This window comes from Carassius gibelio, chromosome A5 (assembly GCF_023724105.1).
Source record: "Carassius gibelio isolate Cgi1373 ecotype wild population from Czech Republic chromosome A5, carGib1.2-hapl.c, whole genome shotgun sequence".
NCBI lineage: Eukaryota > Metazoa > Chordata > Actinopteri > Cypriniformes > Cyprinidae > Carassius > Carassius gibelio.
The window spans coordinates 8,075,272-8,098,367 of record NC_068375.1 but is presented as its reverse complement, the minus strand read 5'-3'; the positions used below and the strand labels follow the sequence as shown (position 1 = coordinate 8,098,367).

Here is a 23,096-nt window from a genome sequence, read left to right as displayed (position 1 = left end):
GCACAGCTTTCCAGAGGAGTCCACTTGTATAGATTAACTTAATGACCGCAGCACTCGAGCTGACTTGGACACCACCGATTAGTGCAAAAACCTGATGATCCATGACGTGTTTTCCAGCATAAATTGAGAACGTTCCAGAGAGCGACTCCTGCGACTTTGAAAATGACAAAATCTTATCTTTTGGCATCTTTATTTCTTATGTTTTCTGTCAGAACATTTTGTAGAGAAAAGCAAAAATAAGCAGGTTCTGAGCATGTTGAGTGAAGTATTCGATTACCCATGAATTAAAATGGCTTTAGTGACTCGTGATTGGTCACGCACATTATTAAACCTGATTTTGATACACAATTTTTAAAGAGAAACCATAAATGTGTCGTTGGACCTGAATTAGTATAGAATTGGAGAAAAGGCACATTCATGCGTTTATTTTAGATCACAACTGCATATGAATTCTAGTGAATCCTCAAAATAAAGCTTTTATGTGTTTATGGATGCTGTGTAATACTTACATGGTCTGTGAGATTAGATAGATTGGATTAGCACTTTTAAAACTGGTTCCTAGTAATGCATCCAGTTTTTAATCAGCCTTCATTTCAGTATAGTTTGTTTATTGTATGCGTTCAGCTTTAGACTCCCTTTACTTTGCATGTGTAAATCTACTTTCTAAAACACATTTTATTTGTTTGGGCTGGTAATATGTTGAGCGTTTTAAATGATTTCAGCCACATGACCACAGGATGACTATAACCAGCCAGAGGAAATGGACTGGTCTCTCTGGTTAATGTTTCACGCTTCTCATAGGAACAGCACACACCATCACAGCGCTCCGAATTAATGGAGGAACTCAAAAAATGATCTAACATCACAGCTAGAGGCAAAATTAGGAAGCATGTTGTTTCACTAAATTATGGTTCTGCATTGGTACCAGCTTGTTTCCACTGTAAATTGTTAGCCGTAATATTCGCTGGGAGAGAATTTGTCTGCCTTTTGTTTCTTCGTATGGAATTCATGACTTTTGCTTTTAATAAGGTAAGTACCCATTTCACTTTTTAATGCATAGTGCAATATGTGTGAATTATCGTTGTTTTTTTTTTCTTAAGAATAACTAAGTTTACTGATCACTAAGTTGTATTTTTGTGGAAGTTAGGGATAATCTGTATTGCACATAGGTTCACAATAACGTGAAGGTTGTCATGTCTTGAATATATTCAAAGGTTGTTTTTTTTGTAGGCAATCATCAATTTTGTCTTTTGCTGTCATTCTAGAAACATTCTGTAAACATTTGTAAAACCATTCTTGAAGTGAGATAGTTTATTGCATTGCTTGTTTCATGAAGGCCCATTATATTTATATTTAATACATTCTGAGAGACACCGCGTTCATCAGCATTGTCTGAATGTGCAGCTCGTGCACCCCCTCCTCTCACATAAATGACCCTGAACCTTTTTTCCAGAGACTTGACTAGTATTTTGTGGAATAGTCAGGTCCTGCTGGAGCATATTTCCAGAGTTAATGAGCTGGATTGTTAAACACTACACCTGGGAAGTGAGTCTAAAGTGACCATAGTATCACACACAGATCCAGCGGTGGGAAGGTTAGCCATGTGGAACTGTGTGGATCTGTCTCACTAACTCACATTTTCAGATGTGAAAAAGAAAAGTGTAATTCCCTCCAACATGTTGAAACTGACCTGGACTTTAAAACAATAATTCATATTTAACTCAATTCAACTGGTGTCAAGTTGACATCTCTGAAATAAAACCACTATTTGCATCATTAAACCAATTTAATGATTCACAGTCCAAACAAATAAGTTAAAAATCGTGCTGAGTTCATACTGGTTTCATTCATTATGAGAGATCAAGATCATCACTTCTGGGGAAACAGGGCCCGGCCCTAAAGGGACATCGTGATAGAGGGACTATCACTATGTTTTCCCTTGAGAAATAAATTAAGAATGACAAAATATTTAATGGGATGGATGTGGGCCTTCAAAATGGAGATACCCAAAATAAAAAGTTTGACAACTAAAACACAGAGAAAGATATCTTCAATACTTCCTGACTTAGAGGCATGTAAACACCAGGAAATAAAACACAAGTGTGAAATAAAACACAACATATAATGCAGTGGAGATTGCTAAAGTCTACAGATCTTACTAATAAAGCTGCTGCTCTCTGTGTAAAAACAACATGATGCTGCTGCCATCTTTCTTTGCTCATTTTTAGCTTTGTGTAATTTAGCTCCAAATCTCAGATGAAACTAGTCATTTTGAAATTAGTGGCTTACTGCGCAAATATACATCAACAACATTTACAGCACAACCTTGTCATACGCCAGTTTCAATCATGAAGAAATCAGTTATTCCTTATCTCATCTATTCATACACAGCATCAAGGGCCTTGGTAAAGGTTGTGAAAGATGTCTACAAATCGAGATGAAATTGCATAAGCCTGGGCTATCTTCCATAGTGTTTCTCGATGCACTGAGTCAAAGGCCTTGACAGAGTCGGTAAAGTACAGTGAGATCTGTTGTTGTCAATTTGTCCCAGAACAAAAATCTGCTTAATGCGGAAGCCCTCTTGTTGATCTCTAAGGCAGGCGTCAACAGCGTGTAAAAGGTAGTTTAGAAGGACAATAGAAAACACCTTTCCAGGTACAGATTACAGGGTAATACCCCGCCAGTTATCACACTTGGAGAGATCACCTTTTTTTGGGAGCACGATGATCATACCTCGTTTCTATTCTTCAGGGACTGCTGAGGCTGCCCACCAAGCGTTAAACAAATCTGTCAGGGCGTCAACAAGGCACTGGTCACCAGATTTAAGCATTTCAGGCAGGATCTCATCCAGGCCTGCAGCCTTGCCATTCTTTGTAATCGTGTCAAGGTTTACTGTCAGATTTGGTTTAGGGTTTAGGAGGCTGGGATCGAATTCTGTGGTTGGTGCTGGCTGGTTTAGGACTTCCTTGAAATGTTCAACCCATCGATGCTTATGTTCTTCTTGAGTAGGAAGGGCCCTGCCGTCCCGATGTACAGTACATACCTACATGCATACAGCGGAGAACAAAATTAGAGAACAACCGACAGTTTACTCAGTTTGGAGGTCTGTTAAGCATATTTCCTGAGTTAAACATATTTCGGAAGCACAGAATAAAAAACTTAAATTCGATATTTGAAAAATACACTTACAGATACCTCCAAGTTTTTTGGTGTTAATCTAGCACCTGGTGCTAATTTCCTTAAATATATTACAAACCCATTTAACTGGCAGTGTGAATTTCCATTTTTCACTGACTTTGCGAGATGGTGAGCCATTCTAAAGTGACTGAAACCACTTTAGAATGGAGGCAAGAGTAGACGCCCTCTACACTACACTTGTGCTGAGGTTATACAGATGCAGGCTAAAGGGACAAACCTTCTAGCCACTGCAAGAGAAGATGGTCATTCCAAATCTATGATTTCTAGAATATTGCTTCATTACAAACTCATTCAAATCCCCCCAAAAGGCTGGTCATCAATGTAAGATGAATGCACGAGAAACACAATCATGCAGAGACTGAGTGAGCAATGGGTTCAGCATTGCAGCTGGAATTGCTGGTCAGTTCAGTGCTGAAAAGTTTAAGCATCTGTCTCGGCTCGTTTAAGAGAAGTCAGACTCAAAGCGTACCCTGCAGGGACCAAGCCTCTCATCAGCAGAAAGAATCAAAAGGCTAAGCTCACCTTTGCTGCGGAGCATGTTGTGTGCAAAGAGGAGAACTGGTCTAATGAGAACACGTTTAATTTATTTGGGTCTGATGGCAACATGCGGCTCCTTCCCTGCAAGCATCTCCCAATCTGCCAAGACAATGCTTCCCCCCCACACTGCAAAATGGGTAAATCAGTTCCTTGAAGCTGAAAACATTGAAATAATGAAATGGCCGGCCGAGGGTCCTGATCTAAACCCAACTAAAATCTCAAAAAAATCTCTCAAGTCACCCAAAGCAGGGCCTTTACACTTGCTACTGAGTTTCGACTGCTGTGTGTGTGTGTGTGTGTGTATATATATATATACACACCCATATACTGTTTGTAAAATCAACATCTTTAAATCAGTAGTTTTGTATTTCTATCAAAGGTTTTAGGTTAATGCTTTTAATCTGATTGTCATTCACAATGCTTCATGGGATTGTAGTTCTTTCCCTTCTTAGATACATTAAATACCTTTTGGCTTTTTTGTCGAGTTTTTAAATACATATATTGCTTCAAATCAAAGTTTGTAAAGTTGTGATTCACCGGTTGGTTTAGTTCGTGGTTTATAACTCTTAAACAATGAATTAAAAAAAAAAATTCCCTATGGGAAAAATAAATGTGACCAATACTTCCGGAACCAAGGCAGCTGGAAAAGTGGGTGGGAATGGTTGCACTTCATGCTGCTAATCCAATCAAATTCAAAGACCACAACCTCAGAAAAAACCTCTGAAGAATGCATATCAGTGTCTAAATAGTGCCTAAATTAGTATCTTTTGAAAGGGTATTGCACCAGTGACAACTTTTGTACCTTTTTCTTTTTTTACATTCTTTTTTCAGTTTTAAGTGTCCCTTTTATTTATTTATTTTTCAGCAATATTCAGCGTTCAGCCAAACACTGTCTGAGGAATCCAAAATCAAACACGATCTACTGTAATTCACTTTCATGGGCCGTGTTTACCTTGATCCATCATATAATGAACAGGAGAGAAATTTACTGGAGGAAGGAACAAAAGAATCATCATCTCCGCAAATAGACCCATATATGATCAGTGATGTGGGTGGACTCGCCAGCTCCTTCACCGCTCAGAAATGTGTTGGTCCATCTGCATACTGTCTGTTGACTCCATCAACTGAAGCAAGCGCATTTTAGAAAAAAAAAATCGGCAAAAGAGGCAATTGACGAAACTAGTGGAAATACCAAAACTTGCCTCATGAAGACCACTGAAGCCAACTGAAGCAATGCGGTGTCCTCTGAGGTTTTACTTGGCTTACCTGGTTCTGCTGGGCTTCAGCGGTGTAATTTCGATCTATGGCCCACACCAGAGAGCCCAGAAGACAGGTGACATACTGCTGGGGGGGCTTTTCCCAATACACTTTGGGGTGACATCCAAAGACCAGGATCTTGCAGCGAGGCCAGAGTCAACAGAGTGTGTCAGGTATGAACAAAACATGGTCAGCTTCTGCAAATGTGGTTGAAACTTTTAATATCAACACAGCTGACCTTTAGCAATTAAAACATTATTTTGGTGACTAACCCCAACTTCACAGATAATGTTGATTATATTTAATGCATCATTTTTTTCTGTGTAGATATAGTTTTATACTTGGCCAGTTTTTGGGTAAATTAAGTATGCATGCATGTATTCATGTAAATTTATCTTGTCATAAAATCGTGTATCACAGATTGATACATTTGTGGGGAAATATATTATTTCCATCCACCCTCTTGAATCATCATAGAAAGCCATATTTAGTTTGAGGTAAATGGTGTAAGAAAGAGACATACAATCTCTTCAATAGGTTGTCCTGTCTTTAGTCTTTAAAAATTTGGTTGGAAAGACATATTTTCAGTGTTTAATTATGTTCACAACAGTACAACTTACACTAAAGCATATTTGATATAGAAATTATTTTCACTAATAAACTGCTAGTAAATTTCACAAATAATTACAAAGAAATGTTGTCAAGTAATGCATTGAATTAAACATGCGAGTTTAAGTAGAAAGACTGAAAAAGTATTTTCCTGTAAAATGTATGATTTATTTACAACTTAAAAAAACAATCATATATATATTTTTTTCGTGTAAAATTAATATCTAGTCAGTTCTAATTGAGGACTAGTCTTTGTTCCACTTGACAAAATGATGAACTTGACCCAGAGTGTGAGTTCTTATTGAGCTAGCCTTTCTTTTTCAGATATAACTTTCGTGGATTCCGTTGGCTACAGTCTATGATCTTTGCTATAGAGGAAATCAACAACAGCTCTGCTTTTCTTCCAAATATCACGCTTGGCTACCGTATATTTGACACATGTAACACTGTCTCGAAAGCCCTGGAGGCGTCGCTCAGCTTTGTTGCACAGAATAAGATCGATTCACTCAACTTGGATGAGTTCTGTAACTGCACAGGGAACATCCCATCAACCATTGCAGTGGTTGGAGCATCTGGATCTGCAGTCTCTACAGCCGTGGCTGACCTTCTGGGCCTCTTCTACATTCCTCAGGTTGTTCCGCAATTTCCAAACCATCACTGAATGAAATCGTTTTTGTGAATTATGCTTGATAATTGTAGTATAATGAAAATAATTTTGAATGTTTCTAAGACAGCAGCTGTATGAACCTCATCTTTAAGCAGGTGTAAAAATAATAATAATTTATTTGATTAATCACAGAACTGTTGTATTGTATTACAATAACAGTATTGTTTTGTATTCTGAAATGAGTTTTCTGAAATGTTGTAATTAAATATGCAAATTACATGGTTTATTTAAATATCCACTAATTTGCATACATTTCCAGAACAGAAATCTGGAGAGTTGATATAGCCATAGTTTCATTTTGATGAACAATTGGAATGATAAAAAAATAAAATGTAAATGGAGTAATGCATAGTCATAATAATAATGAAAATAATGCTTTCACCTGGGTTTAGAAAATAAAATGTTATATAAATCAGGCAAATAATATATGAAACCCCTCTCTAAAAACTTCAGAATATAGATAAGAATAAAATTTTCCCTCATTTTGGGAAAACAGCCTTTAAAAATATATTGTAATTGAAATTTAATCTCGAGACACAAATAAATAGAATGCACTTTTTTGGGGGGAAAATTCACTGAACAAAATTGCCTGTTTTTCAGATAAGCTATGCTTCATCTAGTCGACTTTTGAGCAACAAGAATCAGTATAAATCGTTCATGAGAACCATCCCCACAGATGAGTATCAGGCTATAGCCATGGCTGCCATCATTGACCACTTCCAGTGGAACTGGGTGATTGCCATCGCCTCGGACGATGAATATGGCCGTCCAGGGATCGAAAAGTTTGAGAATGAAATGTTTCATAGGGACATCTGCATCGATCTCAATGTTTTAATTTCACAATACATCGATGAAGCTGAGATACGCCGCTTGGCAGACCGCATCGAGAATTCAACCGCTAAAGTCATCGCCGTGTTCGCTAGCGGACCGGACATCGAGCCACTCGTTAAAGAGATGGTGAGGCGAAACGTCACAGATCGCATTTGGTTGGCAAGTGAGGCGTGGGCCATCTCTAGCCTGGTTGCCAAGCCAGAGTACCTTGATGTCATGGGAGGAACGATTGGCTTTGCGCTGAGGGCTGGCCATATACCCGGCTTCAAAGAATTTCTACAGGAGGTGCATCCAAAGAAGTCCAGCCATAATGAGTTTGTGCGAGAATTTTGGGAGGAGACTTTTAACTGCTATCTTGAAGACAGTCCAAGGAATGAGGACAGTGAAAATGGAAGTACAAGTTTCAGACCTCTGTGCACTGGTGAAGAGGATATTGCAAGTGTGGAGACGCCTTACCTGGACTACACACACCTACGGATTTCTTACAATGTTTATGTGGCTGTTTATGCCATAGCACAGGCACTTCAGGACATACTTACCTGCACACCTGGAAAAGGATTGTTTGCTAATGGCTCTTGTGCAGACATTAGGAAAGTAGAAGCATGGCAGGTTGGTTGATTATACCTAATAATTTCCAGTAGAGGTATTTCAGAAGGTTCCCTTCTGCTCTTCTTGGTTTTCTAGGATATTAACGAAATGCCTCTTTTCATTCTAAAAGGTTCTGAAACAACTGAGACACCTAAACTTCATAAACAGCATTGGGGAGAGGGTGCGCTTTGACAATGGCAGTGAGCTCTCAGCAAATTATACCATTATAAACTGGCATCGATCACCTGAAGATGGTTCTGTTGTGTTTAAGGAGGTTGGTTATTACAGTATACATAACAAGAACGGAGCCAAACTTTCCATTGACAAGACAAAAATACTGTGGAATGGCCATCTAACTGAGGTGAGTAAGCATAGACCACACAGTATCCAGATTGCTTGGCTCTTAAAGCCCGTGACACACCAAGCTGACGGTTGGGCAATGGCGGGGTGTTTTTTGAGTGTCAGTCATAGTGTGTTCTGCACCGTTGACACCGTTGGGGTGTCAAACTCAATTCCTTGAAGACCGGAGTTCTGCAGAGTTTAGATTTAACCCTAACTAAACACACGATGCAGCTAATCAAGTCCTTAAGGCTGATTATAGTCAGAACAAGCCATTTGTTGTAGTTCTTGAAAAATGTTTTCTGTATATCTCCCTTTTTTATGCTCGAACAGGAACATTACACACTAAAAAGTCATCTAAAAAGTGAAAAAGCATATAGGACCACTTTAACTTAATGGAGTACCCAAAGGATCATATCAGAGACAATAAATTTTTCCCTTTTCTCTACCAGGTACCATTTTCCAACTGTAGTGAGGAGTGTGAACCTGGAACCAGGAAAGGAATTATTGATGGGGAACCCACATGCTGTTTCGAGTGTACAGAGTGCTCAGATGGGGAGTACAGTGATCATAAAGGTTAGCAAATGTATGAATTAGCAACAAGTATACTTGAGTCAAGACTTAGAGCAGATGTGTCCAATCCTGCTCCAGAATGGTTACCAGATAATCAAGGTTTTCAGGATTACTGGAAAAAAATGACAGGCTGGTGTTGGAGCAGGGTTGGAACTGAAGTCTGCAGCAAGGTGTCTCTCCTGGATGAGGGTAGGATACCCCTGTTTTACAGCACCTTTTATTCTTCGTTAAGTTCAATATTTTCTAATTACATTATACAATTTAAGTTGTATCTGTTACAGTTTTTTTCGATTGCTAAATGATAGTGAGCACAACTGGAGCTACATGTTCAGAACTCTTAACTACAGTATGCACAGCAGCAGTCACCCGAGCTAAACAGTTCATATCACCTGCAAAACTCATTCCAAGCAACACCACACACCACCCTCGCTGAGATAACACACACCGTCACTCAGAACACACCGAGAGGAGAAACACCACACACAACCCTCGCTGAGATAACACACACCGTCACTCAGAACACACCGAGAGGAAAAACACCACACGCAACCCTCGCTGAGATAACACACACCGTCACTCAAAACACACCGAGAGGAGAAACACCACACGCAACCCTCGCTGAGATAACACACACCGTCACTCAGAACACACCGAGAGGAGAAACACCACACACAACCCTCGCTGAGATAACACACACCGTCACTCAGAACACACCGAGACGAGAAACACCACACACAACCCTCGCTGAGATAACACACACCGTCACTCGGAACACACAGGGAGGAAAAACACCACACACAACCCTCGCTGAGATAACACACACCGTCACTCTGAACACACCGAGAGGAGAAACACCACACACAACCCTCGCTGAGATAACACACACCGTCACTCAGAACACACACAGAGAGGAGAAACACCACACACAACCCTCACTGAGACAACACGGACCGTCACTCAGAACACACCGAGAGGAGAAACACCACACACAACCCTCACTGAGATAACACACACCGTCACTCAGAACACACACAGAGAGGAGAAACACCACACACAACCCTCACTGAGATAACACACACCGTAACTCAGAACACACCGAGAGGAGAAACACTACACACAACCCTCGCTGAGATAACACACACCGTCACTCAGAACACACCGAGAGGAGAAACACTACACACAACCCTCGCTGAGATAACACACACCGTCACTCAGAACACACACAGAGAGGAGAAACACCACACACAACCCTCACTGAGATAACACACACCGTCACTCAGAACACACACAGAGAGGAGAAACACCACACACAACCCTCACTGAGATAACACACACCGTCACTCGGAACACACCGAGAGGAGAAACACCACACACAACCCTCGCTGAGATAACACACACTGTCACTCAGAACACACATAGAGAGGAGAAACACCACACACAACCCTCACTGAGACAACACAGACCGTCACTCTGAACACACAGGGAGGAAAAACACCACACACAACCCTCGCTAAGATAACACACACCGTCACTCAGAACACACAGAGAGGAGAAACACCACACACAACCCTCACTGAGACAACACAGACCGTCACTCTGAACACACCGAGAGGAGAAACACCACACACAACCCTCACTGAGATAACACACACCGTCACTCAGAACACACACAGAGAGGAGAAACACCACACACAACCCTCACTGAGATAACACACACCGTCACTCGGAACACACCGAGAGGAGAAACACCACACACGACCCTCACCGAGATAACACACACCGTCACTCAGAACACACCGAGAGGAGAAACACCACACACAACCCTCGCTGAGATAACACACACCGTCACTCAGAACGCACCGAGAGGAAAAACACCACACGCAACCCTCGCTGAGATAACACACACCGTCACTCAAAACACACCGAGAGGAGAAACACCACACACAACCCTCGCTGAGATAACACACACCGTCACTCAGAACACACCGAGACGAGAAACACCACACGCAACCCTCACTGAGATAACACACACCCATCACTCAGAACACACACAGAGAGGAGAAACACCACACACAACCCTCACTGAGATAACACACACCGTAACTCAGAACACACCGAGAGGAGAAACACTACACACAACCCTCGCTGAGATAACACACACCGTCACTCAGAACACACCGAGAGGAGAAACACTACACACAACCCTCGCTGAGATAACACACACCGTCACTCAGAACACACAGAGAGGAGAAACACCACACACAACCCTCACTGAGATAACACACACCGTCACTCAGAACACACACAGAGAGGAGAAACACCACACACAACCCTCACTGAGATAACACACACCGTCACTCGGAACACACCGAGAGGAGAAACACCACACACAACCCTCGCTGAGATAACACACACTGTCACTCAGAACACACATAGAGAGGAGAAACACCACACACAACCCTCACTGAGACAACACAGACCGTCACTCTGAACACACAGGGAGGAAAAACACCACACACAACCCTCGCTGAGATAACACACACCGTCACTCAGAACACACAGAGAGGAGAAACACCACACACAACCCTCACTGAGACAACACAGACCGTCACTCTGAACACACCGAGAGGAGAAACACCACACACAACCCTCACTGAGATAACACACACCGTCACTCAGAACACACACAGAGAGGAGAAACACCACACACAACCCTCACTGAGATAACACACACCGTCACTCGGAACACACCGAGAGGAGAAACACCACACACGACCCTCACCGAGATAACACACACCGTCACTCAGAACACACCGAGAGGAGAAACACCACACACAACCCTCGCTGAGATAACACACACCGTCACTCAGAACGCACCGAGAGGAAAAACACCACACGCAACCCTCGCTGAGATAACACACACCGTCACTCAGAACACACCGAGAGGAGAAACACCACACACAACCCTCGCTGAGATAACACACACCGTCACTCAGAACACACCGAGACGAGAAACACCACACGCAACCCTCACTGAGATAACACACACCCATCACTCAGAACACACCGAGAGGAAAAACACCACACGCGACCCTCGCTGAGATAACACACACCGTCACTCGGAACACACCGAGAGGAGAAACACCACACACGACCCTCACCGAGATAACACACACCGTCACTCAGAACACACCGAGAGGAGAAACACCACACACAACCCTCACTGAGATAACACACACCGTCACTCGGAACACACAGGGAGGAAAAACACCACACACAACCCTCGCTGAGACAACACAGACCGTCACTCTGAACACACCGAGAGGAGAAACACCACACACAACCCTTGCTGAGATAACACACACCGTCACTCAGAACACACCGAGAGGAGAAACACCACACACAACCCTCACTGAGATAACACACACCGTCACTCAGAACACACACAGAGAGGACAAACACCACACACAACCCTCGCTGAGATAACACACACCGTCACTCGGAACACACCGAGAGGAGAAACACCACACACGACCCTCACCGAGATAACACACACCGTCACTCAGAACACACCGAGAGGAGAAACACCACACACAACCCTCACCGAGATAACACACACCGTCACTCGGAACACACAGGGAGGAAAAACACCACACACAACCCTCACTGAGATAACACACACCGTCACTCGGAACACACCGAGAGGAGAAACACCACACACAACCCTCGCTGAGATAACACACACCGTCACTCAGAACACACCGAGAGGAGAAACACCACACACAACCCTCGCTGAGATAACACACACCGTCACTCAGAACACACCGAGAGGAGAAACACCACACACAACCCTCGCTGAGATAACACACACCGTCACTCAGAACACACCGAGAGGAGAAACACCACACACAACCCTCGCTGAGATAACACACACCGTCACTCAGAACACACCGAGAGGAGAAACACCACAAACAACCCTCGCTGAGATAACACACACCGTCACTCAGAACACACCGAGAGGAGAAACACCACACACAACCCTCGCTGAGATAACACACACCGTCACTCAGAACACACCGAGAGGAAAAACACCACATGCAACCCTCGCTGAGATAACACACACCGTCACTCAAAACACACCGAGAGGAGAAACACCACACGCAACCCTCGCTGAGATAACACACACCGTCACTCAGAACACACCGAGAGGAGAAACACCACACACAACCCTCGCTGAGATAACACACACCGTCACTCAGAACACACCGAGACGAGAAACACCACACACAACCCTCGCTGAGATAACACACACCGTCACTCGGAACACACCGAGAGGAGAAACACCACACACAACCCTCGCTGAGATAACACACACCGTCACTCAGAACACACACAGAGAGGAGAAACACCACACACAACCCTCACTGAGACAACACAGACCGTCACTCGGAACACACCGAGAGGAAAAACACCACACACAACCCTCGCTGAGATAACACACACCGTCACTCAGAACACACCAAGACGAGAAACACCACACACAACCCTCGCTGAGATAACACACACCGTCACTCTGAACACACTGAGAGGAAAAACACCACACGCAACCCTCGCTGAGATAACACACACCGTCACTCAGAACACACCGAGAGGAGAAACACCACACACAACCCTCGCTGAGATAACACACACCGTCACTCAGAACACACCGAGAGGAGAAACACCACACACAACCCTCGCTGAGATAACACACACCGTCACTCAGAACACACACAGAGAGGAGAAACACCACACGCAACCCTCGCTGAGATAACACACACCGTCACTCAGAACACACCGAGAGGAGAAACACCACACACAACCCTCGCTGAGATAACACACACCGTCACTCATAACACACAGAGAGGAGAAACACCACACGCAACCCTCGCTGAGATAACACACACCGTCACTCAGAACACACCGAGAGGAGAAACACCACACACAACCCTCGCTGAGATAACACACACCGTCACTCAGAACACACACAGAGAGGAGAAACACCACACACAACCCTCACTGAGATAACACACACCGTCACTCGGAACACACCGAGAGGAGAAACACCACACACGACCCTCACCGAGATAACACACACCGTCACTCAGAACACACCGAGAGGAGAAACACCACACACAACCCTCGCTAAGATAACACACACCGTCACTCAGAACACACCGAGAGGAAAAACACCACACGCAACCCTCGCTGAGATAACACACACAGTCACTCAGAACACACCGAGAGGAGAAACACCACACGCAACCCTCACTGAGATAACACACACTGTCACTCGGAACACACCGAGAGGAGAAACACCACACACGACCCTCACCGAGATAACACACACCGTCACTCAGAACACACCGAGAGGAGAAACACCACACACAACCCTCACTGAGATAATACACACCGTCAATCGGAACACACAGGGAGGAAAAACACCACACACAACCCTCGCTGAGATAACACAGACCGTCACTCTGAACACACCGAGAGGAGAAACACCACACACAACCCTCGCTGAGATAACACACACCATCACTCAGAACACACCGAGAGGAAAAACACCACACGCGACCCTCGCTGAGATAACACACACCGTCACTCGGAACACACCGAGAGGAGAAACACCACACACGACCCTCACCGAGATAACACACACCGTCACTCAGAACACACCGAGAGGAGAAACACCACACACAACCCTCACTGAGATAACACACACCGTCAATCGGAACACACAGGGAGGAAAAACACCACACACAACCCTCGCTGAGACAACACAGACCGTCACTCTGAACACACCGAGAGGAGAAACACCACACACAACCCTTGCTGAGATAACACACACCGTCACTCAGAACACACCGAGAGGAGAAACACCACACACAACCCTCACTGAGATAACACACACCGTCACTCAGAACACACACAGAGAGGACAAACACCACACACAACCCTCGCTGAGATAACACACACCGTCACTCGGAACACACCGAGAGGAGAAACACCACACACAACCCTCACCGAGATAACACACACCGTCACTCAGAACACACCGAGAGGAGAAACACCACACACAACCCTCACCGAGATAACACACACCGTCACTCGGAACACACAGGGAGGAAAAACACCACACACAACCCTCACTGAGATAACACACACCGTCACTCGGAACACACCGAGAGGAGAAACACCACACACAACCCTCGCTGAGATAACACACACCGTCACTCAGAACACACCGAGAGGAGAAACACCACACACAACCCTCGCTGAGATAACACACACCGTCACTCAGAACACACCGAGAGGAGAAACACCACACACAACCCTCGCTGAGATAACACACACCGTCACTCAGAACACACCGAGAGGAGAAACACCACACACAACCCTCGCTGAGATAACACACACCGTCACTCAGAACACACCGAGAGGAGAAACACCACACGCAACCCTCGCTGAGATAACACACACCGTCACTCAGAACACACCGAGAGGAAAAACACCACACGCAACCCTCGCTGAGATAACACACACCGTCACTCAAAACACACCGAGAGGAGAAACACCACACGCAACCCTCGCTGAGATAACACACACCGTCACTCAGAACACACCGAGAGGAGAAACACCACACACAACCCTCGCTGAGATAACACACACCGTCACTCGGAACACACCGAGACGAGAAACACCACACACAACCCTCGCTGAGATAACACACACCGTCACTCGGAACACACCGAGAGGAGAAACACCACACACAACCCTCGCTGAGATAACACACACCGTCACTCAGAACACACACAGAGAGGAGAAACACCACACACAACCCTCACTGAGACAACACAGACCGTCACTCGGAACACACCGAGAGGAGAAACACCACACACAACCCTCGCTGAGATAACACACACCGTCACTCAGAACACACACAGAGAGGAGAAACACCACACACAACCCTCACTGAGACAACACAGACCGTCACTCGGAACACACCGAGAGGAAAAACACCACACACAACCCTCGCTGAGATAACACACACCGTCACTCAGAACACACCGAGACGAGAAACACCACACACAACCCTCGCTGAGATAACACACACCGTCACTCTGAACACACTGAGAGGAAAAACACCACACGCAACCCTCGCTGAGATAACACACACCGTCACTCAGAACACACCGAGAGGAGAAACTCCACACACAACCCTCGCTGAGATAACACACACCGTCACTCAGAACACACACAGAGAGGAAAAACACCACACGCAACCCTCGCTGAGATAACACACACCGTCACTCAGAACACACCGAGAGGAGAAACACCACACACAACCCTCGCTGAGATAACACACACCGTCACTCAGAACACACCGAGAGGAGAAACACCACACGCAACCCTCGCTGAGATAACACACACTGTCACTCAGAACACACCGAGAGGAGAAACACCACACACAACCCTCGCTGAGATAACACACACCGTCACTCAGAACACACCGAGAGGAAAAACACCACACGCAACCCTCGCTGAGATAACACACACCGTCACTCAAAACACACCGAGAGGAGAAACACCACACACAACCCTCGCTGAGATAACACACACCGTCACTCAGAACACACCGAGAGGAGAAACACCACACACAACCCTCGCTGAGATAACACACACCGTCACTCAGAACACACCGAGAGGAGAAACACCACACACAACCCTCGCTGAGATAACACACACCGTCACTCAGAACACACCGAGACGAGAAACACCACACACAACCCTCGCTGAGATAACACACACCGTCACTCGGAACACACCGAGAGGAGAAACACCACACACAACCCTCGCTGAGATAACACACACCGTCACTCAGAACACACAAAGAGAGGAGAAACACCACACACAACCCTCACTGAGACAACACAGACCGTCACTCAGAACACACCGAGAGGAGAAACACCACACACAACCCTCGCTGAGATAACACACACCGTCACTCGGAACACACCGAGAGTAAAAAACACCACACACAACCCTCGCTGAGATAACACACACCGTCACTCAGAACACACCGAGACGAGAAACACCACACACAACCCTCGCTGAGATAACACACACCGTCACTCTGAACACACTGAGAGGAAAAACACCACACGCAACCCTCGCTGAGATAACACACACCGTCACTCAGAACACACACAGAGAGGAAAAACACCACACGCAACCCTCGCTGAGATAACACACACCGTCACTCAGAACACACCGAGAGGAGAAACACCACACACAACCCTCGCTGAGATAACACACACCGTCACTCAGAACACACACAGAGAGGAAAAACACCACACGCAACCCTCGCTGAGATAACACACACCGTCACTCAGAACACACCGAGAGGAGAAACACCACACACAACCCTCGCTGAGATAACACACACCGTCACTCAGAACACACCGAGAGGAGAAACACCACACGCAACCCTCGCTGAGATAACACACACCGTCACTCAGAACACACCGAGAGGATAAACACCACACGCAACCCTCGCTGAGATAACACACACCGTCACTCAGAACACACCGAGAGGAGAAACACTACACACAACCCTCGCTGAGATAACACACACCGTCACCCGAAACACACCGAGAGGAGAAACACCACACACGACCCTCACCGAGATAACACACACCGTCACTCAGAACACACACAGAGGAGAAACACCACACACAACCGTCGCTGAGATAACACACACCGTCACTCAGAACACACCGAGAGGAGAAACACCACACACAACCCTCGCTGAGATAACACACACCGTCACTCAGAACACACTGAGAGGAGAAACACCACACACAACCCTCACCGAGATAACACACACCGTCACTCAAAACACACCGAGAGGAGAAACACCACACGCAACCCTCGCTGAGATAACACACACCGTCACTCAGAACACACCGAGAGGAGAAACACCACACACAACCCTCGCTGAGATAACACACACCGTCACTCAGAACACACCGAGAGGAGAAACACCACACACAACCCTCGCTGAGATAACACACACCGTCACTCAGAACACACCGAGACGAGAAACACCACACACAACCCTCGCTGAGATAACACACACCGTCACTCGGAACACACCGAGAGGAGAAACACCACACACAACCCTCGCTGAGATAACACACACCGTCACTCAGAACACACACAGAGAGGAGAAACACCACACACAACCCTCACTGAGACAACACAGACCGTCACTCAGAACACACCGAGAGGAGAAACACCACACACAACCCTCGCTGAGATAACACACACCGTCACTCGGAACACACCGAAAGGAAAAACACCACACACAACCCTCGCTGAGATAACACACACCGTCACTCTGAACACACTGAGAGGAAAAACACCACACGCAACCCTCGCTGAGATAACACACACCGTCACTCAGAACACACCGAGAGGAGAAACACCACACACAACCCTCGCTGAGATAACACACACCGTCACTCAGAACACACACAGAGAGGAAAAACACCACACGCAACCCTCGCTGAGATAACACACACCGTCACTCAGAACACACCGAGAGGAGAAACACCACACACAACCCTCGCTGAGATAACACACACCGTCACTCAGAACACACCGAGAGGAGAAACACCACACGCAACCCTCGCTGAGATAACACACACCGTCACTCAGAACACACCGAGAGGAGAAACACCACACGCAACCCTCGCTGAGATAACACACACCGTCACTCAGAACACACCGAGAGGAGAAACACTACACACAACCCTCGCTGAGATAACACACACCGTCACCCGAAACACACCGAGAGGAGAAACACCACACACGACCCTCACCGAGATAACACACACCGTCACTCAGAACACACAGAGGAGAAACACCACACACAACCCTCGCTGAGATAACACACACCGTCACTCAGAACACACCGAGAGGAGAAACACCACACACAACCCTCGCTGAGATAACACACACCGTCACTCAGAACACACCGAGAGGAGAAACACCACACACAACCCTCACCGAGATAACACACACCGTCACTCAGAACACACTGAGAGGAAAAACACTAGCATCAAACACCAATACAGAAATACTAACTTTTCATCTTTACAGTTTGGACAATTTCAGTGAGTTCACACAAAGTAATATTTTCTTCAAAGAAAGGAGTGACATTCTTTCACATGATTTATTTACATTTTTAGGACATAACAATCCTTTAAGGTAAATGAAAATTAGCAGTTTGCTTCAATAGTCTGTAGTAATTTACGGAATTACAGCAACGAGAAAAAAAAAGCTAGAAACTAAAAGTGCATATGTAATGGTCTAGGTGCACAAGATGGCGTCGGTGAGCTTCAGCGACGCGAGTGTGTGCATACTTACTTCCGGTCTTGCGATGCTCACATTGACTGTAAGGGAAACGTACAGGGGTATAGCAAGCTTTTCAAAAGTGTGGGGGATGGATGTGGTTTGTTTATAAACCAAAAAAAAAAAGATGAATACAGTGAAAGAGGGGTACAAAATAAATGTATAACATACAGCATGGCTCCTCAAATCTTACCCTGGAGGTCCAATGTGCTGCAGAGTTTAGCTCCAACCATTTACATATTTGGTAAGGTAAAAAATCCATTGTGTAGCTGTGTATACACACCATGAGTTTAACTTTCATCTAGTGAACAGTAGGGAACATTAGTGTATTTAATTCATTCACCCCAAACATACACAAGTTTCAAATCCACTGGCTCAGTTAACATTTACAGTATAGTAATAATAGCAGTGTGTATCTTATTTGTACTGATGTTTAGCACAACTGGAAATATCTATCTATGCACACACTCGCAAGACCAGAAATCCAAGATGGCGGAGATATGCAACTAGCCCATTCGAACAAATAATTTTCAGGGCAAATCCTGAAATTGCAATCAGCAGTGTTTGAAATCTCTTCTGTTTTGAATGTGTGGTTCACAGTTTTGACAGCAGTGTGTTAGCATTTGAACAAAGTGCTGTAAATCCACAGTGTTGTGCAGGTTGTGGTTAAAGTCATGGGATAAGTGTGTAGAGTTTGAAAACTGTGTTCAAGCAATGAAAAACGAGCTAGAGTTTGGTCCACATGAACTGCTGCTGTGCAGGCTGTAGTCAGAGTTTTGCTCATGTGACTCCAGTTGTGCTCACTGTCGTTGAGGGGTTTATGGAAGCGATTTACTGCATCTCTTTTTTCATTGGAGTTCTGAAAAAGATCCAAATGTAGTCTGGAAAACAAAAGGTCTCTTTGTTTAATGAAACTTACAAAAATGCATGAAACTTTTTTTTTCTTTTATTTGTTTCTTTTTAAAAATCAGAGGCAAACATCCAAATACTAGTCAGCAGGAAGTAAATTCTTTTAGCTGAAGAGGCAAGGAAGCAGGAAATAAAGCGGTGGTAAAGTGAGCAAATAACTTTGTTGTTACTCAGTCTGATTTTATCTGTAGTTCAACAAGTATTATACTGAAGCACAAGGAGTGGAAAACTACTACTTCTCAACAGAGAAGGTTTACAACACTGATGTATGTTTGCTCTGTTTAATCAAGTCGATCAGTTGACTTAAAAGTGGCTGTCGCGCTGTTTTATGTTTATTTGATTATTAAAGCTTAATTTGATTGTCCGCCGGTTCCCTCCTCCTTCTTCCCGTGATTATGAAGTTTGTAAAGTGTTACAAATGCATTAAACCCTTTTTTTTTTTAAAAGCAGAGGTGGGGTTTTTCCTTTTGACATATTGCATGTTCAGATATTAATACAACAAAATATAAAAATGTTGGCAGTTAGGGCTACACAATTAATCAAATTATAAATGCCACAATTACGTAAATGTTTAAACTGGCAATGAATCGTTAATGGTTAAGATATGTTTTTCTTTCTACAGCTTATCTGAAGGGTATTTCTTTTGTTTAAATTTGAGTTTTAGTATAAAATTATGATATCATGCATATTTTTACTTAAGAAACCAATCTGATGTATAGTTCAGATTTCAGGCTTAATTATATAGAAAAGCAATACAATGTTTCAGTTAGTGTATTTTCAGCTCGTTTATTTTATTTTTGAATATGGCATGCAGTTGCTTCAAACAATGTTATAAACATCATTCAGTGTAAATAGTGATTATATGATGTGTAATAATCGCAATTACAATTTGAGGGGAATAATCAACATTTATGATTTTTTTTTTATAATTATACAGCCCTACTTGTAGTGACTAAAAAATAAAAATAACAATGCTGGTGGGGAAACTGGTAATAAATGCGTAGACTACATTCCTCATTGTTAAATCTTTGAATGAATCTTCCTCATTGAAAAACCTTTCTTTATCCCTCTCGTCTGCTGCACCACCCCACACACACACACACACACAACTTCCTTAATGTTATACTGTTTACCCCTAGTCTGTTTATACATCATCTAAGGGATGTAAACAAAAGCGTAATTGACTAACATTAAGATTTGAGTATGTTTTGTACAGTTGAGTGCTATTGTAATATTTCTTCTGCTTCTCTTCTCTTCTCCACAGATGCCAGTGTTTGCTCTAAATGTCCGAACAACTCCTGGTCTAACGGCAATCACACATCCTGCTTTCTGAAGGAGATCGAGTTTCTGTCCTGGACCGAACCGTTTGGGATCGCTCTGGCCTTACTTGCAGTTCTCGGGGTTCTGTTAACAGCTTTCGTGTTGGGTGTTTTTGTGCAATACCGTGATACTCCGATTGTGAAAGCATCGAATCGAGAGCTGTCGTTTCTTCTGCTTTTCTCACTCATCTGCTGTTTCTCCAGCTCTCTTATATTCATAGGAGAACCACAGGACTGGACGTGCCGTGTACGGCAACCAGCTTTCGGAATCAGCTTTGTATTATGCATCTCTTGCATCCTAGTGAAAACCAATCGTGTCCTACTGGTGTTCGAAGCCAAAATCCCCACCAGCCTCCATCGTAAATGGTGGGGACTGAACCTGCAGTTCTTACTGGTGTTCCTGTTCACGTTTGTGCAGGTGATGATAAGCCTGGTTTGGTTGTACAATGCTCCACCAGGGAGTTACAAGAACTACGACATCGATGAGATCATCTTTATCACCTGTAACGAGGGCTCCATGATGGCGTTGGGATTCCTGATCGGTTATACGTGTCTGCTGGCGGCCGTTTGTTTCTTCTTTGCCTTCAAGTCGCGGAAACTTCCTGAAAACTTCACGGAGGCCAAGTTCATCACATTTAGCATGCTCATTTTTTTCATCGTTTGGATCTCCTTCATCCCCGCGTACTTCAGCACGTATGGCAAATTTGTCTCGGCGGTCGAGGTCATTGCAATTCTAGCTTCCAGCTTCAGTCTGCTCGCCTGTATCTTTTTCAACAAGGTCTACATCATCCTCCTGAAACCCTCCAGGAACACGATTGAGGAGGTTCGTTGTAGCACAGCAGCTCACGCTTTCAAAGCAGCAGCGAAAGCGACACTGCGACACAGTTCTAGCTCCAGGAAGAGGTCAGGCAGCGTGGGTGGGTCCTCTGCCTCCTCGCCCTCTTCGTCAATCAGCCTGAAGACCATTGGCAATGAAATGGAGTCCCCCTCCATGCGGAGACATAGTCAGAAACCAAGGGTGAGCTTTGGAAGCGGAACAGTCAGTCTCTCCATAAGCTTCGAGGAAGCCAGGAAGAACTCGGTCCAGTGAGGGCACACAAACTGGTTTCCTCTCTGATTTTGGTCGTAGGATATGATTGTTTTTGTACTCAGAGGCGGTATCGCTATAGCTGTATCTATCATTTTCTCCAAAGCAACTTCCCAGTCTTCAGTCCCGGACTGATCTCTGTCAACTAAACTTAGAGCCACCATAACTCACTGACACTAAAGAGTCATTTGTGTACGATCCATCTGTCGTCTTTCATAGACACTTTAATCTCACTCTGTTCTGGGCATCTGCTGAATGCCTTAAATGTAACACAGAAGCAGATAAATAAAATAAAAACACCCTATTTATGTCTAATGTGATTTCTAATCTCTTGGTAATAGTTTTAATAGTTCAGAGAAGAGCTTACAAGCAAAAAGGGAACGAGCCTGTAACACAACTTATATTTGACTCAGAAAATACATTTTTCTTGCTCAGCAAGCAAGATAGCTTTTGATTACAGGTTCTACACACTATGTTGTAATAGCCGGACCTTCTTCTCACTGGAAGTAACACAGGCCGTGCGAAGACGGGATGGCGTTAAACTGACAGTTTGATGTAAATCTGATGCAACACTTAAACTATAAATAATCTCTACAAGCTTACCGTTGTGAATTTGAGTAGAAACCTTTTTTACAGACGTACTTTTGCAATGTTTTTGTTGTTTGTTTTAAAACACTAATTATCTGCCTTTTTCAAGGTACATTTAGATCTCAGAGGAGAA

General features: G+C 44.3%; 1 protein-coding gene across 1 annotated transcript; it reads left to right on the top strand.

Moving 5' to 3' along the window:
* Nucleotides 1–77: 77 nt before the first annotated feature.
* On the top strand, nt 78–22,669 carry LOC127991348 (extracellular calcium-sensing receptor-like). Its single transcript, XM_052591570.1, has 7 exons — nt 78–1,029; nt 4,601–5,165; nt 5,926–6,232; nt 6,869–7,708; nt 7,818–8,048; nt 8,479–8,602; nt 21,234–22,669. The coding sequence occupies exons 2-7, from the start codon at nt 4,969–4,971 to the stop codon at nt 22,376–22,378; spliced, it is 2,844 nt and encodes a 947-aa protein (XP_052447530.1). The 5' UTR covers nt 78–1,029; nt 4,601–4,968; the 3' UTR covers nt 22,379–22,669.
* The last annotated feature ends 427 nt before the right edge of the window (nt 22,670–23,096 follow it).